Source organism: Malus sylvestris, chromosome 5, assembly GCF_916048215.2.
Source record: "Malus sylvestris chromosome 5, drMalSylv7.2, whole genome shotgun sequence".
Taxonomy (NCBI): domain Eukaryota; kingdom Viridiplantae; phylum Streptophyta; class Magnoliopsida; order Rosales; family Rosaceae; genus Malus; species Malus sylvestris.
Window position 1 is genome coordinate 41644631 of NC_062264.1, and position 15324 is coordinate 41659954.

Sequence of the window (15324 nt, forward strand, 5' to 3'; positions counted from 1 at the left end):
AAGCACACAACACACAGTTTCAACAATCATACGTTGGGTTCAACTTGCATGATCATGACTTATATGCTGTAACTTGTAACTGTGACAAAATGTCAATTTGGTAAATTGGTGAGTCTGTATAAGCATTCAAATAAATACTGGGAAAACTGAGAAGTTAGAATAAATTAATTTGTTGAATACTAGCATTAATTGATGTGGATTTGGCTCACGAGATTGACAGAATGTATGATTTGAAAGTGAGTCTTATATAGCATGATATCTTGTTTTGTTTTTTGTTCTTTTTATCCTCGTTGGTCGCTCCAAACATGTATTTCTCAATTACAAAACATAATATTCCATTGCTTTCATACATTTTGAGAAGATAATGCAGTTGCTGACAAATTAACCAATTTAGAGCTTCTATCGTCTTCACTTATTTGGCATGCCGATCCAATATATAGTGGATCGAGAGTTGAGTTTCTATCCATGTGTACCAAGTTCAAAACTCCACCCTTCCCCGTAATGAAAGTAGAATTTCAAAAAATAAAAAATAAAGAAACAAAAAAAAAAACAAAAACGAATTTCAAATGATTCCATGCAAATATTATGTCATTTAAACAGTCATTTTAAATTCATTAATTCAATCCAATGTTTTCCAATACAACCTAAACCCTAGAGAGAACAAAATTATGTCATTAAACAGTCATTTAAAGTCATTTCAAATGATTCCATGCAAATAATTATTTCATCCAATTTTTTTTCAGTACAACCTAAACCCTGGAGAGAACATATATATATGTACAAGAAGATATGGACACAGCAGATCTGCATATGCGTTTATAAAGACTACCAATACAACAAGTTTGCTACAAGAGAAATAGAACTTCCACTATTTCTCAAGAGGGCCTTGATTCCGAGTTGATTTCCGAGAAGTCGAGGCCAGTCGTAGAGGTAGATTCGAATGCATGGACAGTAATTGAATTTTGCGTATGGCTAATACTCGAGCTATGATCACCCCGCTGGCGGTGGAGGTCTCTCATGGCCCTAAATCTCAAATCCTCCTTATACGTCCTCGGTTCTGGTACCACGTCAGGGACGGGTATTTGTCCTTCAAGCATGCTCACCGCCTCGGACATGCTAGGCCTAAGTGATGCAGATGTATTTGTGCACAGGAGAGCTACTTTAACCATGATCTCTGCTTCTTTTTGGTCAACCTCGGAACCTAACTTCTCATCGATCAGCTCCAATAAGTTACCTGTTTGTCGCAAATGACAAGCCTGCAAATGTTCATCGTAGTTTCACACCGAATCAGTACTAATGATAACAACCAGATGAATGGATGCGAAAATGGATCAAACAGAAAAAGGGTGTGGTAAGAGTACCCAATCTAAAAGGCAAACCCAATCATCACTCGGAATATAATTGCTGTTGTTCTTCCCACTGATGATTTCCAAGGCCACTACTCCAAAACTGTAAACATCCGCTTTGTAGGTCAGGTGACCCCATAGTGCGTATTCTGGTGCCATATATCCTCTGCAAATCAAGATCCCGATATGTTGTTACTTGAAAAAATATTCACCAATTTAGCTAGATTTCACTGCAAGTATAACACGAAGTCAATGTACACAAGGATATGGCAAGTGGGAACTGACATTGTCCCAGCTACTCGGGTGCTTATGTGCGTCTTCTCCTCTTCATCAAGTTTTGCCAATCCAAAGTCGGATATTTTAGGGTTCAAGTCCTCATCAAGCAGCACATTAGTCGCTTTGATGTCTCGGTGAACAATTTTAAGCACAGATTCTTCATGGAGAAAAGCTAGTCCTCTTGCTATCCCAATGCAGATCTTAAGCCTTGCTGCCCAGTCCAATCTAAGATGATTTTCTCGGCCTACAAAATTATATCAAAGAAAATATTGCTCACTCAAACTTTCTTTTCATCTCTATAATAATTATGTAAACAGATATTTCCAAAAAGAACGAAACTCTACTCAGGGAGTATAGAAGAAGAAATCTAGAAATCAGTCTAGCGCATCAAAATACAAATAAATAAAGGATATAACCATACTTATACAGTTCATTAATTGGCATCATACTCACCGAACAAAGCTCTTGCAAGGTTATTGTTCTCCATGTACTCATAGACCAACAATAACTGACCTCCTTCGATACAACATCCATGAAGTTTCACAAGATTCGGATGTTGCAAACAAGAAATCATGCCCATCTCATTTAAGAACTCACGATTTCCTTGCCTTGACATAGACGAAAGCTGCTTAACGGCTATCACTCTACCATCAGGCAATTGACCCTGCACCCAATCCATGTTCAGAATTACATATCTCAATGTAAAAAAGAGAAAATCTTAAACACCAGGGAAACAATTGGTACAGGTTCCTAAAGTACCTTGTAGACAGGACCAAAGCCACCTTCTCCAATTTTGTTATCATAATTGAAGTCATTAGTGGCGGCTTTTAGTTGTTTTAAAGTAAAACCCCCTCTCTGCCCATCAAGTCCGTCTCTATCTGTCCAAGGAGGCACAGCAGAAAAGCATGTAAAGTATTATTCATCACTATATTTCCTTTCTTGAGCAAACATGTCGTCTAATTGTTAGTTTTCTCTTGTGAAAATTATCAATACGAATCATTGAATCTTAGAATGGCACATTTGAAAGATCAAGCACCTTTCTTCCTTCCCCTTTTGCAAGGCAAGTACCCTTTCCACCAAAGGATCCCTAATATGATGAATACTAGGAGAAATGCTCCTACTACGACTCCAGTGACAATGTGAGCAGTTCTTTTTTTTCCACCATTTGAGCAATCTCTGGAATCTGCTCAAAGGAATACATCAATTAGTTAACTGAAATAACATATAAGAAGAAAGGATAAGATATATGTCCAGGTACAAGTTAATTTCAAAGGTTGAAATGAACATAACACTTTCAATATTGAACAAAAGAAACCGTAAACGAAGTTGAAAATTTGAAATCCATTCATTTTCATGTTCTAAACTCAGAAAATTTTGTGATACAAGCTTTTTCTTAGGCATACTTTGCAATGAAGAACTCATCAAAATTACTCACCAGATTCCACGGAAATAGCAGAGATAAGGGGACCATATACTCCTCTGTCAGGAATCCTTGTTGTGCCTTTACCAGCGAAATAGAATCGGATCTCTAAGATATTATTTGTCACACTGACATTGTGTTGTATTATTGCAGGCTTTTGAGCCACCTTTGCCTCCTCTTCAATATTGAAATCCTTCCGCAATACTTCATCCTGAGACAAAGTGCTTGAGTTAAACCGCTTTGTGACTTCAACATATATTTGTAACAATATGACCAATTACCTGAACATAGATATCAAAAATGCGCCTTCCAAGACTCGTATATGTTTGGTCATTTGTAAACTGTATCTCCGCAAAGTGAAGGGTTACAGTATAGTCACCATTTTCTAAGCAATAATGGAAATAAGTGATTGAAAGTGGAGATATGCGTGCTGTTGTGTATAATCCAGAGATATTGGAAGATGCCAGAGATACAGAGTAGCGTGTATTCTGGAAATCGTTGTCATCCATGAAGTCTCCAGTGCTACTAAATCCCCAATAAGAAGCATCATTTAAAAAAAAATCTGCAGTGCCACCTTCAACTCCTCCGTCTCCTTCATACAAAATGTTTCCTTTGTTTCCTTCGACAGTGATGTCATTTCCACCACAATTAACATGCAAACAAGTTGAAACTGGCATAATATGTTAAAATAAAAGTATAAGTGAGAGAACATGAAAGAATGCTGGATAGTAACGTACTAAGGATGCAATACAACTATCTACTAACACACAACAGTGATGAAAACATTGAAGTTTCGAATTATGTAATGTTCTATGTAAAAAAAAATTCAGGCAAAGCGGGTTTCAAACTTCACTGCCAGCATTTTTTTTTTGAAACACACACTTTACAGTCAGAAGAATTTACTTTATTGCGTATATAATCTTAAATATATCCTTACATCGTGGACAGTCGAGATTCTTCAAGCATGGAAGACCTCTCATTCTGCCATAATTGAGTGGAAAATATGTTAACATGGAATGTACACCATGCATATATGAACATTTTTGTGATTGGTATAATGCAACAAAAGAAAGCAAGACAGAGAGACAATCTTACAAGTTGTTTTCTCTTGAAGAGCTCCGGAACAGATTCAGGTTTAGATTGCTAACGATAGGGAAATATGTGAAACAATAATCAGTTTATATCGCTATAAAACTGGCATAAAACATGAATATTTACTAGAGAAGTATTCTGACATGTTGTCTTGACAAGCAGGTTTCTCGGGGCCTTGCCATGTGAAGTTATTGTACGAAAGATCACTGCATGCAATAAATAAATCGTAAAGGTCACTCTCTATCTAGGAAAAAGGTACATAAGCTAGAGTGACGTTGCTCCTGGAGATGCCATTTCCGGACGCGCATCCCCTCTCCGTCAAAGCCAAAAAGAATGAAGAAGATTCATCTAAGGAAATGAAAAAATGGAAACAGGAGACTGGTAGTCTGGTACTGTACATGTATTTTATAGCAAAGCATATTGCAGATTTTGGAAAATTATATACTTCAAGGAAAAGGTGAGACTGAAAAATCTTCCATATGTGCAAACATCGTTATATTGCTAAAACAGGTTAGCTCCCAGAATGCCAGTGTTAGTACCTACTTAGCAATAATACACTCATGAGAAAGATCTTGGGTACAAAGAGAAGCATCGAAGGTAAAGGTGAATTGCAAATATATCAAAAGAGAGAAAGAAATAAGATGACGCGTTCAAAATAAGTATCGGACATACATGTTACTTCCATCCTTGAAGACTGAGTCTGGTACACTTCCACTCATAGAGTTGCCAGTTACAAATCTACAGAAAGCAACATCAGATGTTTGGAGTGTTACATCAATATTCAATTAGATTATATAACGAATGAAAAAACAATTAAGCACGCAGCAACCTGAAAATCTAAAGTTTCATTCCCAAAATATAGTTCATAGTTAATGTATCAGAAGGTTATACTTACAGGAATCTCAGACGCTCTAAGTTCAATGTGGCTGGAATTTCCCCTACTAACTTGTTAAAACTGACATCCCTATGACAATCAGAATACAAAAATATAAACAAACTGCATTCCCAGTCATAAGACAACAGTGCAATCAGTCCCCAACTTCACACACTACTTACAACATTTCAAGGTTTTGCATTGTCCAGACGTATTGAGGAATCTCTCCAGAAATGTTACAGTTTCTCAGAACCCTAATATATGTAACTAAATAGCATTAGAAAAACTGGAGTCAAAGGAAATATAACTAACACCTTCATGGTATTGGATGATACAAATACTCGACGTACAATCTTACTAGGCCTGTTGTGTTTTTCAATACTGGAAAACCCTGCTCTGTTCCGTTTATATCGCTAATCCTCCTAAGTAGGCACCACAAGAAATAAAAGCAAATAATTCAATAGAACAAAAATAAAAATAACAACTTAAAGCTGCGAAGAAACTTGAAAATGCGTTTACTCACAACTCTGTTAAGTTGATCAAAAGAGATATGTTGGAAGGGATGGGTCCCTGAAGCCCACTCGCATGCATTTCTCTTCAACGATCCAAAATATACATATTTCACGCATACATGAAACGTTAGAAACAAATAAGTCTGAAGTCATTTGGCTCATCTATAATGATTTAAACGGCAGGTCTGAATTTTTTCAAAAGCAAAAGATCTTACAATCTCTTAAGTTGTTTCCAATTCTGTATAAAATCAGGTATTGTTCCACTGAAGCTGTTATCGTTTATTCTACTGCATTGGACAATAAAATTGTATCAGGTGACACGTAAGCAGGTTTTTAGACATTCAAAAACAAACACACTGAAAAACCATACAAGTCTGTCAAATTTCTTAGCCCAGAAAATGTCATCGGTAAGTTTCCAGTCAAACGATTGGAGGACAACATCCTGCAATGAACCATCAATTTTCACCTATCTTTCATCCTTCAAAAAGTGTTAACAGTGTACCAAAAAATATATAAAGAACCAAATTTATCTAAAAGGAAAATTGCATTACATAGTTCCCAAGTTGATTAAATTTCCAAGCTCATGGGGAACAACTCCGGAGAAATGATTTGCTTCAAGAACCCTGATTGTCAAAAAAGAAAGAATATTGAGATTGGAAAGAGCAAGCCAGAATCACTTTCATTGACTGCAAGAAAATCCAAATTGGAGGGAAAAAAAGAGTTTCACAATGGATGCAAATAGAAAAGCTTCTGCAGCTTTTGAAGTAATAGCAGAATGTAATCCAGGGAGAGGGGATGGAGACCCTGACAATCCTTTATAATAAGTCCATGATCAAAAAAATAATGTACAGAGAAAAACGAAATATCTAAGCTTACAGGGATGTAAGAGTAGTAATATTTCCCAACTCCTTCGGAATCTCCCCTGACAAACGATTCACAAGAAGAGAGCTGCATAGAATTTCTATTTAATTTACAACAAGAAGTACGAAATCAAAATACAATCACAAAAATTGACAAGAGCTCACATTGAAGTTAACTGCATTGCACCCCATTTTTTTGGTATAGTACCATTTAGATAATTGAGAGCAAAATCACTACACAAAGAGGAAGAAAAAGAAAATGAAGTGATACTCATAGTCACTAGAAATAAAGGTCACAGATAGAACAAAGTCATTAGACATAGTCACATTACTCTTGAACTTTACAAAATGCTCTTACATTTGTTTAAGGTAAGGAAGTTTGACAAGTTGAGGGGGAAGCATGCCGGGTAGACTATAACCCTTGAGTACTCTGCCAGATTCAAAATTATGAAATCGAGTATTACGCAGAGTACAATGTTATTAAGAAAGCAGAATAATCATAAAGGGGGTTGCTTGCAAATGAATGATTAGTGGTCTTCATTTAGAGTTATTCTCTTTCTGTGAAAAAACCCTTCCTTTAGACGGAAATACCAATATGGGCAAACTACACGAACCTCCGAGACATTAAGGTCAAGAACATCAAGCTTATTACCACTGCCAAGTTTAGCATAGGTGGAAAACTGAGAACATCTATACCTCAAGCAACAGAACCTCTTCTAGCACCTATTAGACAAGGACGGCCAAAGGTAAGTTCTACCACTGCAAGGAGGATTCTTGTATTTTCGGCCTGGCAAACGGATCGTGTCTGTCGTGTTCGTGTCGTTTTCGTGTAACACCTGTTATCTTAACGGGTTGTGTCGTGTCACACCCGTTGGGTAAAGTGACCCGACCCGTTATGACCAGTTAAGAAAAATATTTTTTTTTCTTAAATTTGCACGTACCACACTTTGCCACATAAATATTACTTCAAAACATTAAAACACATAATTTAATATATATATATATATATATATATATATATATATATAATTATTTTAGTTTTTAGGGGTATAAAATTGTTAAATTAATGTATATAATTATTATAGTTTATTCATACTCATTAAGTATAACATAAGATTTTGTGGTATCCACTAGTGTAATTTTTTAAATTGAAGATTGTTGATGCACAAAACCGGAGGGTCTTGGAACAACGTAAATCCGACCGTGAATCTGCAAGAAAGTAAAGAACACAAGATGTATCGTGGTTCACCCCAATGTTTGGGCTACGTCCACACTGATGTTGATATTATTTCACTCTGAATGGTGAATATACAAGAAGGCTAGAGGCAGTGTGCTCTCTAGCCTATTTTCTGTGTTTGCCCTCTCTGAGATGTTTTCTCTCTTCCCATAGCCTAAACCTTGACCTCTCCTAATGAGGAGAGTGGGGAGTCCTTTTATAAAATAAGGGTTCCTCACTTATTACATATTTGTCCCTTCATTTATTATATAATTACATTTGAGTCCCCCGAGTATTTATACGAGGTCTAAATACAGAGGCCCTAAATATGGTATAAACAGTACTCCCCAAGTCTTCAGTCAATAGAGTATTTTGGCTGAAGACTTGAAATTCAGTCCATGTGTGGGCCGAAGTAACTAGATGTCGTATAGAACTGATACTCAATATGAGGCGGTGCTCAATGTGAAATGATGCTCAACTAGAAGTAGCACATGTTGTGAGGCTGCTCGGCTTGTGACTTATGTTGCCTTGGTTGGCTCGGCTTGTGGCGTTGAAGGTGAGGGAGTCTCTTTTATAGAATAAAGGCTCGCTCCTCAGTACATAAATGATGGGCTAGAGTTGATGCTCGCGGCGAGGCGGTTACTCAGCAGGCGGCGATGCTCTCTAATGATGGTGAGGGAGTCCCTTTTATAGAATAAGGGCTTGCTCCTCAATACATAAGTGATGGGTTATGAGTGACACTGGCGGTGAGGCGGTTGCTCAGCTGGTAGCGATGCTCTCTAATGAAGGTGAGGGAGTCTCTTTTATAGAATAAGGGTTCGCTTCTCAATACATAAGTGATGGGCTACGAGTCTCTCTCTAATGAAGGTGAGGGAGTCCCTTTTATAAAATAAGGGTTCTCTAATGAAGGTGAGGGGGTCCCTTTTATAAAATAAAGGTTCGCTCCTCAATATATGAATAATGGGTGCTCTCTAATGAAAGTGAGGGAGTCCCTTTTATAGAATAAGGGTTCGCTCCTCAGTACATAAATAATAGGCTAAGTCTCCCAAGTATTTTTCATGAGGCCCAGTTGCGGAAGCCCAATATATGGTACATAGTGCAATCCCCCAAGTCTTCAGTCAATAGAGTATGTTGGCTGGAGACTTCAAACTCAATCCATGTATGGGCCAAAGTGGCGGTTGTTCGGAGGCGGTCTTTGTATACCATGCACTGAAACTTTATAGGTGAAGCTTTGAAAGTGAAGTTTTATAGGTGAGGCTTTGAAAGTGAAGTTTTGAAGCTGGAGCTTTTGTAAATGAAGTTTTGAAGTCGGAGCTTTGTAAATGAAGCTTTCGAAGCTGATTGACATAAGTGATGCTCATGAATGTTTATGTTGATTGACATGAGTGATGCTCATAGATGTTGACATAAATCTTAACATGAGTGATGCTCATGAATGTTTATGTATGATTGACATGAGTGGTGCTCATGAATGTTTAAGTATGATTGACATGAGTGATGCTCAAGTATAATTTTGAAGTACTGGACGTACTTTTGATCACCTAGTTGGTGATAATAGCGGCAGACTGCCGAATAATTTTGGAGTACTGGACGTACTTTTGATCACCTGGTTGGTGATAATAGACGGTGAACCTTAAATGGAGGGATAAAGGTTCGAGTTTGAAGTCATAGAGCCTGGCTCTTTTGGGCATATGGGTCTTCGCCCTCCACATAACATTTCAGCCTACTATTTTAGGCTTGCCGACATTTTCCCTTTTTTTTTTTTTTGCCTTGCGCCTCTTTCTTTATTTATGATTACCCTCTGGTAGGGTTATACAGATGTCTCCAAAAGATAAGAAAAGTAAATCACATCATTCAAAAAAGCTACTGGGACTTGGCAACAGCGATATTTCTCCCCTCACATCAACCTCAGTGGTCCAGCTGTTGGAGTAAACCTTCACGTGGAGGCAGGTTTGACAAAGCCACCGGTCCTTTATTCAAAGCCATCCACCCACTTTTTCCATGTGCATATTGCGCCTGCTAAATGTTTTACCTTTTCCTTTCTCTTTATTTTCCTTTCTTTTGGCAGATGGAAGACAAGGGAATAATGAATTATTATGAGAACAAGAATCTTATCTTCTGTCTGGTTTTCCACTAGTGCTCGTGGTATTCGCAAGAGATAGGATTTGGGTTGGCGACTACCCCATCACCTTGCCCAGATCAGACGCCGTTGCCAGGTGATTCAACTGCACCTGCGAGATCCCCAGACCTGACTTCAACGACGACGAATACGAAGAGAAGTCGAAGTTCGTCCCTGTAAATGCCTGAATCCATATTGGAGCCACCGAAATCATCCATTTTCTCGACTGTATCTAGCAGCATTGGGAGAGCCACCCTCTTGGGGAGCAGAGTCAGCAGCTCTCTTAGTCCCAGAAACAGCAACGGCAGCAGAAACATTGGGTCTGCGAGAGAACCTTCGCTTCGATGAGCATGAGGAGGTTCAGAGACGGCACTTGCTGCATCTGAAAACCCAAAGAATCCCAGCTATCAACTTTGAGCATCAGAAGGGTGCAGGCATCAAAAGGGTCGACTGCACGACCTTCCAAACGGAGACGTTCTCTCCGACGACGGTAAGCTCGTAGCGAGCCTTCCCCACGGCGCGGTCAATACTCTCGAGCAAATCTCTCGAGTTCTGAGGCCGAAAGACTACAGAGCTCGAAACCTGAAGATGAGTGAAGCCAAGGTTTTGGGTAGGGTTGATGGGGTTTTGGATGGGGAAATTAGGGCTTTATGGTTGTTGCGGCGGTTAACCCCGTCTGTTGCAGGAGAAGCGGCAAGAAGGTCATCCGGACATGGCGAGGAAGAAACAGATAGAGAAGAAAGTGTGGTTTTCTGGAAAAGTCACTGAATTTGAAGCCACGTGGATTGTTTTGGTTCGCACAATTTGTCAGCAAGTTGGGCTAGAAATCAAATGCGAGAACGAGATGGGTTTTGCAATGACTCTACAGGGGTTTGGTTTTTGGGTTTTTGCAAATTCACTGTGGATATTGTGGTGAGGTTTCACGGTGGTGAGATGAAAAAATGAAAGAGAACCGACATAGCTTTTCGTGTCGATTCCCACAGACGGCGCCAAATGTTGATGCACAAAACCAGAGGGTCTTGGAACAACGTAAATCCGACCGTGAATCTGCAAGAAAGTAAAGAACACAAGATGTATCGTGGTTCACCCCAATGTTTGGGCTATGTCCACACTAATGTTGATATTGTTTCACTCTAAATGGTGAATATACAAGAAGGCTAGAGGCAGTGTGCTATCTAGCCTATTTTCTGTGTTTGCCCTCTCTGAGATGTTTTCTCTCTTCCCATGGCCTAAACCTTGACCTCTCCTAATGAGGAGAGTGAGGAGTCCTTTTATACAATAAGGGCTCCTCACTTATTACATATTTTTCCCTTCATTTATTACATAATTACATTTGAGTCTCTCGAGTATTTATACGAGGTCTAAATACGGAGGCCCTAAATATGGTACCAACAAAGATCGAATTCATTCATTGTATTTATATAGGGTCAAGGAGTGTAGCTGTAAAAAATCATCAAAATTGGAGTTAAAATAACCGTTAAATCGTGATTTTTCTTTTTATAACCGTCGAAAAGTTTTATCCCGTTACTTGATCTCTGAATGTTTGTTTTCTGTAATTTTTGGCATATGCGATCTCGAAGTATATACAAACATGTTTGACGGTTGGATCGTTGAAACTAGTTTCGTAGAATGTGTATCCCATCAAAACAATAGATTCACTAACACTTAAGAGTTTGTTCATACTTTCATTAAGTAAAACATAAGATTTTGTGGTATCCACTAGTGTAAATATTTTAAATTGAAGATCGAATTCATTGATTGTATTCATATAGGGTCAAAGAGTATAGCTGTAAAGAATCATCAAAATCGGAGTTAAAATAACCGTTAAATCGTGATTTTTCTTTTTATAACCGTCGAAAGGTTTTGTCCCATTACTTGATCTTTATATGTTTGTTTGTTGCAATTTTTGGTGTATGCGATCTCAAAGTATATACAAACATGTTTGACGGTTGGATCGTTGAAACTAGTTTTGTAGAATTCGTATCCCATCAAAACAATAGATTCATTAACACTTAGGAGTTTATTCAAACTTTCATTAAGTATAACAAGATTTTGTGGTATCCACTAGTGTAAATATTTTAAATTGAAGATCGAATTCATTCATCGTATTCATATAGGGTCAAGGAGTGTAGCTGTAAAAAATCATCAAAATTGGAGTTAAAATAACTGTTAAATCGTGATTTTTCTTTTTATAACCGTCGAAAAGTTTTGTCACGTTATTTGATCTCTGAATGTTTGTTTTCTGTAATTTTTGGCGTATGCGATCTCGAAGTATATACAAACATGTTTGATGGTTGGATCGTTGAAACAAATTTCGTAGAATGCGTATCCCATCAAAACAATAGATTCACTAACACTTAAGAGTTTATTTATACTTAATATTTTGAATTGAAGATCGAATTCATTCATTGTATTTATATAGGGTCAAGGAGTGTAGCTGTAAAGAATCATCAAAATCGGAATTAAAATAATCGTTAAATCGTGATTTTTCTTTTTATAACCGTCGAAAAGTTTTGTCCCGTTACTTGATCTCTAAATATTTGTTTTTTACAATTTTTGGTGTATGCGATATCGAAGTATATACAAACATGTTTGACGGTTGGATCGTTGAAACTAGTTTTGTAGAATGCGTATCTCATCAAAACAATAGATTCACTAAAACTTAAAGAGTTTATTCATACTTTCATTAAGTATATCATAAGATTTTGTGGTATCCACTAGTGTAAATATTTTAAATTGAAGATCGAATTCATTCATTGTATTTATATAGGGTCAAGGAGTGTAGCTGTAAAGAATCATCAAAATCGGAGTTAAAATAACCATTAAATCGTGATTTTTCTTTTTATAACCGTCGAAAGGTTTTGTCATTTTACTTGATCTCTGAATGTTTGTTTTTTGTAATTTTTGGCGTATGCGATCTCGAAGCATATACAAACATGTTTGACGGTTGGATCGTTGAAATTAGTTTTGTAGAATGCGTATCCCATCAAAACAATAGATTCACTAATATTTAAGAGTTTATTCATACTTTCATTAAGTATAACATAAGATTTTGTGATATCCACTAGTGTAAATATTTTAAATTGAAGATCGAATTCATTCATTGTATTCATATAGGGTCAATGAGTGTAGCTGTAAAAAAAATCATCAAAATCGGAGTTAAAATAAACGTTAAATCGTGATTTTTCGTTTTATAACCGTCGAAAAGTTTTGTTCGGTTACTTAATCTCTGAATGTTTGTTTTTTGCAATTTTGGGCGTATGCGATCTCGAAGTATTTACAAACATGTTTGACAGTTGGATCGTTGAAACTAGTTTCGTATAATGCGTATCCCATAAAAATAATAGATTTACTAACACTTAAAAGTTTATTTATACTTTCATTAAGTATAACATAGATATCCACTAGTGTAAATATTTTAAATTGAAGATCGAATTCATTCATTGTATTCATATAGGGTCAAGGAGTGTAGCTGTAAAAAATCATAAAAATCGGATTTAAAATAACAGTTAAACCGTGATTTTTCGTTTTATAACCGTTGAAAAGTTTTGTTCGGTTACTTGATCCCTGAATGTTTGTTTTTTGCGATTTTTTAATGATGCAATCTCGAAGCATATACAAACAAGTTTGACGGTTTGATCGTTGAAATTAGTTTCGTATAATTCGTATCCCATCAAGTTCAATGGTATATATATATTTATTAAGTAGATTTAAATCTATTTATTATGTACGTATAATTATTATAGTTTTTAGGGGTATAAAATTTAATTTAAAATTATATATATATAATTATTATAGTTAATATTTTGGGGGTATATTATTATAGTATATATAATTATTATAATTATTATAGTTAATTTAATATATATATATATATAATTATAGTAATTTTTAGGGTTATAAAATTATTAAATTAATATTCTATTTATCGTGTATCGTGTTACCCACGTGTATATCCGAATCAACCCGTTATCTTAACAGGTGCTTATCGGGTTACCCGATAACGATCCGATTCGTTATCGTGTCGACCCGAACGCCTGTTAATTTTGTGCCGTGTCGTGTCGGGTTATCGGATCGTGTCAGAAATTGTCACCTAACCCCATCAGAGGTCAGTATAGTTTACCCGAAAATAGAGAAACAAGTACAAAAACTTTCTCCATTTATTTTATTTTTCTTGATTCCGAGTAAATTATTACAAAATATACCAACCTCTATCATTCAACGATATATAATCACGTAAATGAAGCAAGACATATAATCATGTATAAAATATTGTGTAATAAGATGAGGGAACCATACATTTCTGCGACATGACAGACAGTGTTGATGCATTCACAACTAATATTGCTCTCAGCTCTTTTTGGTGGCTCTTCTGTTACCCCAACAGATTCAATCTCGCAAGAATCGCCATTAAACTTCCAATAATTTGCACCCATCGTTTTAGTAATTTCTTGGAGAGCATCAACTATCCACAATTATAAGGAACCATCACATACAGATATAAATATTAAAGAAAATAATGAATTTCTTGTATTCACAGATGACAAATAATTTACTGATGAACTAGCTCCTTTTCGGGAAAAAAGTAATATTTAGCATTTGAACATCACATTAAAGAAAAACAAACAAACTATGCCCACAACAATTTAAGTTCCAATTACCCATTTTGGTCACTGAGAAAATCTAAGAACAAAATTTAAGAAAAATGGTTGATTCTTATTATTACAAGATAACAAAACCCAGGTTTTAAAATGTCAGAGGGCAACTTCCAAAGATTCAAACTTTTCATCTCGCCACACATTTTGGCACCAGCCTAATGAAGTTCAAAGCAATAGAGTAAGAAATTATCACTTACTTTCATCCTGGGGCACCACAGACTCAGAAAATCTCAGCAAGCTGAAGCTGCAGCTGAAAACAATAACCAGTAGAGCAGAGAAGCTGCTGCTCTTGGGCAGCATGGTGAAGAAGATTGAAGATGTGGGACGATATTCCTTGTCCTCCTGCCCTCTGAAAGATGTGGGACGAGAGTCCTGGCCTCTGAAATATTTGTGACAATATAGTACTGTACAGTGAAGCCAGTGGTATCTTCTTTAAGATTGGAAAGCTGGTAACTTTGGAGTTTGAACAAGTCGTGGGGGTCAGCCAATGCATGTAGTGTGATAGAATGGACTGCTTTCAAGTTTCAACGTATGACCCTGCAAAGCAAAAGAAAACGTTTGAACTTCTTTGAAAACTTAAAGAATGAAAGTATCGAACCGATTGGATTATTAGGAAATCATTTTTGCTCACTACCATAAATTATTGTGTATGCTTATTACCCTATATATCAACGTTAAATAAATTTGAATTTCAAAATTTGTATAGTATATACAAATCTCAAAATTCAAATTCATCTAACGATAATAAATAGGATGGTGAGCAATTCATTAAAATTTAATTATTTCTCCTTTAATACAAGAAATTCATTATTTTCTCTTATAATAAGTTTTACTTGTGAGAGACTCTTTTTAATATTTCTCTATTAAATATTAATTTGGTATGTACTGTTTAAATAAATGAAAACTAATTAAAATGGTTTGAAAATTTTAAGTTTTAATGATAATGACAAA

General features: G+C 36.3%; 1 protein-coding gene across 2 annotated transcripts; it reads right to left on the bottom strand.

Moving 5' to 3' along the window:
- Positions 1-666: 666 nt before the first annotated feature.
- LOC126623379 (probable LRR receptor-like serine/threonine-protein kinase RFK1) lies at positions 667-14853 on the bottom strand. Of its 2 annotated transcripts, XM_050292263.1 has the most exons (24): positions 14571-14853; positions 14015-14180; positions 6739-6810; positions 6546-6614; positions 6397-6468; positions 6072-6143; positions 5891-5962; positions 5736-5807; positions 5532-5603; positions 5359-5430; positions 5191-5262; positions 5030-5098; positions 4807-4872; positions 4278-4340; positions 4138-4185; positions 3980-4023; positions 3324-3712; positions 3058-3253; positions 2659-2805; positions 2382-2500; positions 2076-2286; positions 1632-1866; positions 1362-1512; positions 667-1256 (listed from the first exon to the last, which is right to left on the bottom strand). In XM_050292263.1, exons 1-24 carry the CDS (start codon positions 14671-14673, stop codon positions 876-878), a joined length of 3033 nt encoding a protein of 1010 aa, XP_050148220.1. In that variant the 5' UTR covers positions 14674-14853; the 3' UTR covers positions 667-875. The 2 variants fall into 2 exon arrangements, with proteins under 2 accessions (XP_050148220.1, XP_050148221.1); XM_050292264.1 differs by lacking the exons at positions 14015-14180; positions 14571-14853 and adding an exon at positions 6995-7074.
- Positions 14854-15324: the final 471 nt, after the last annotated feature.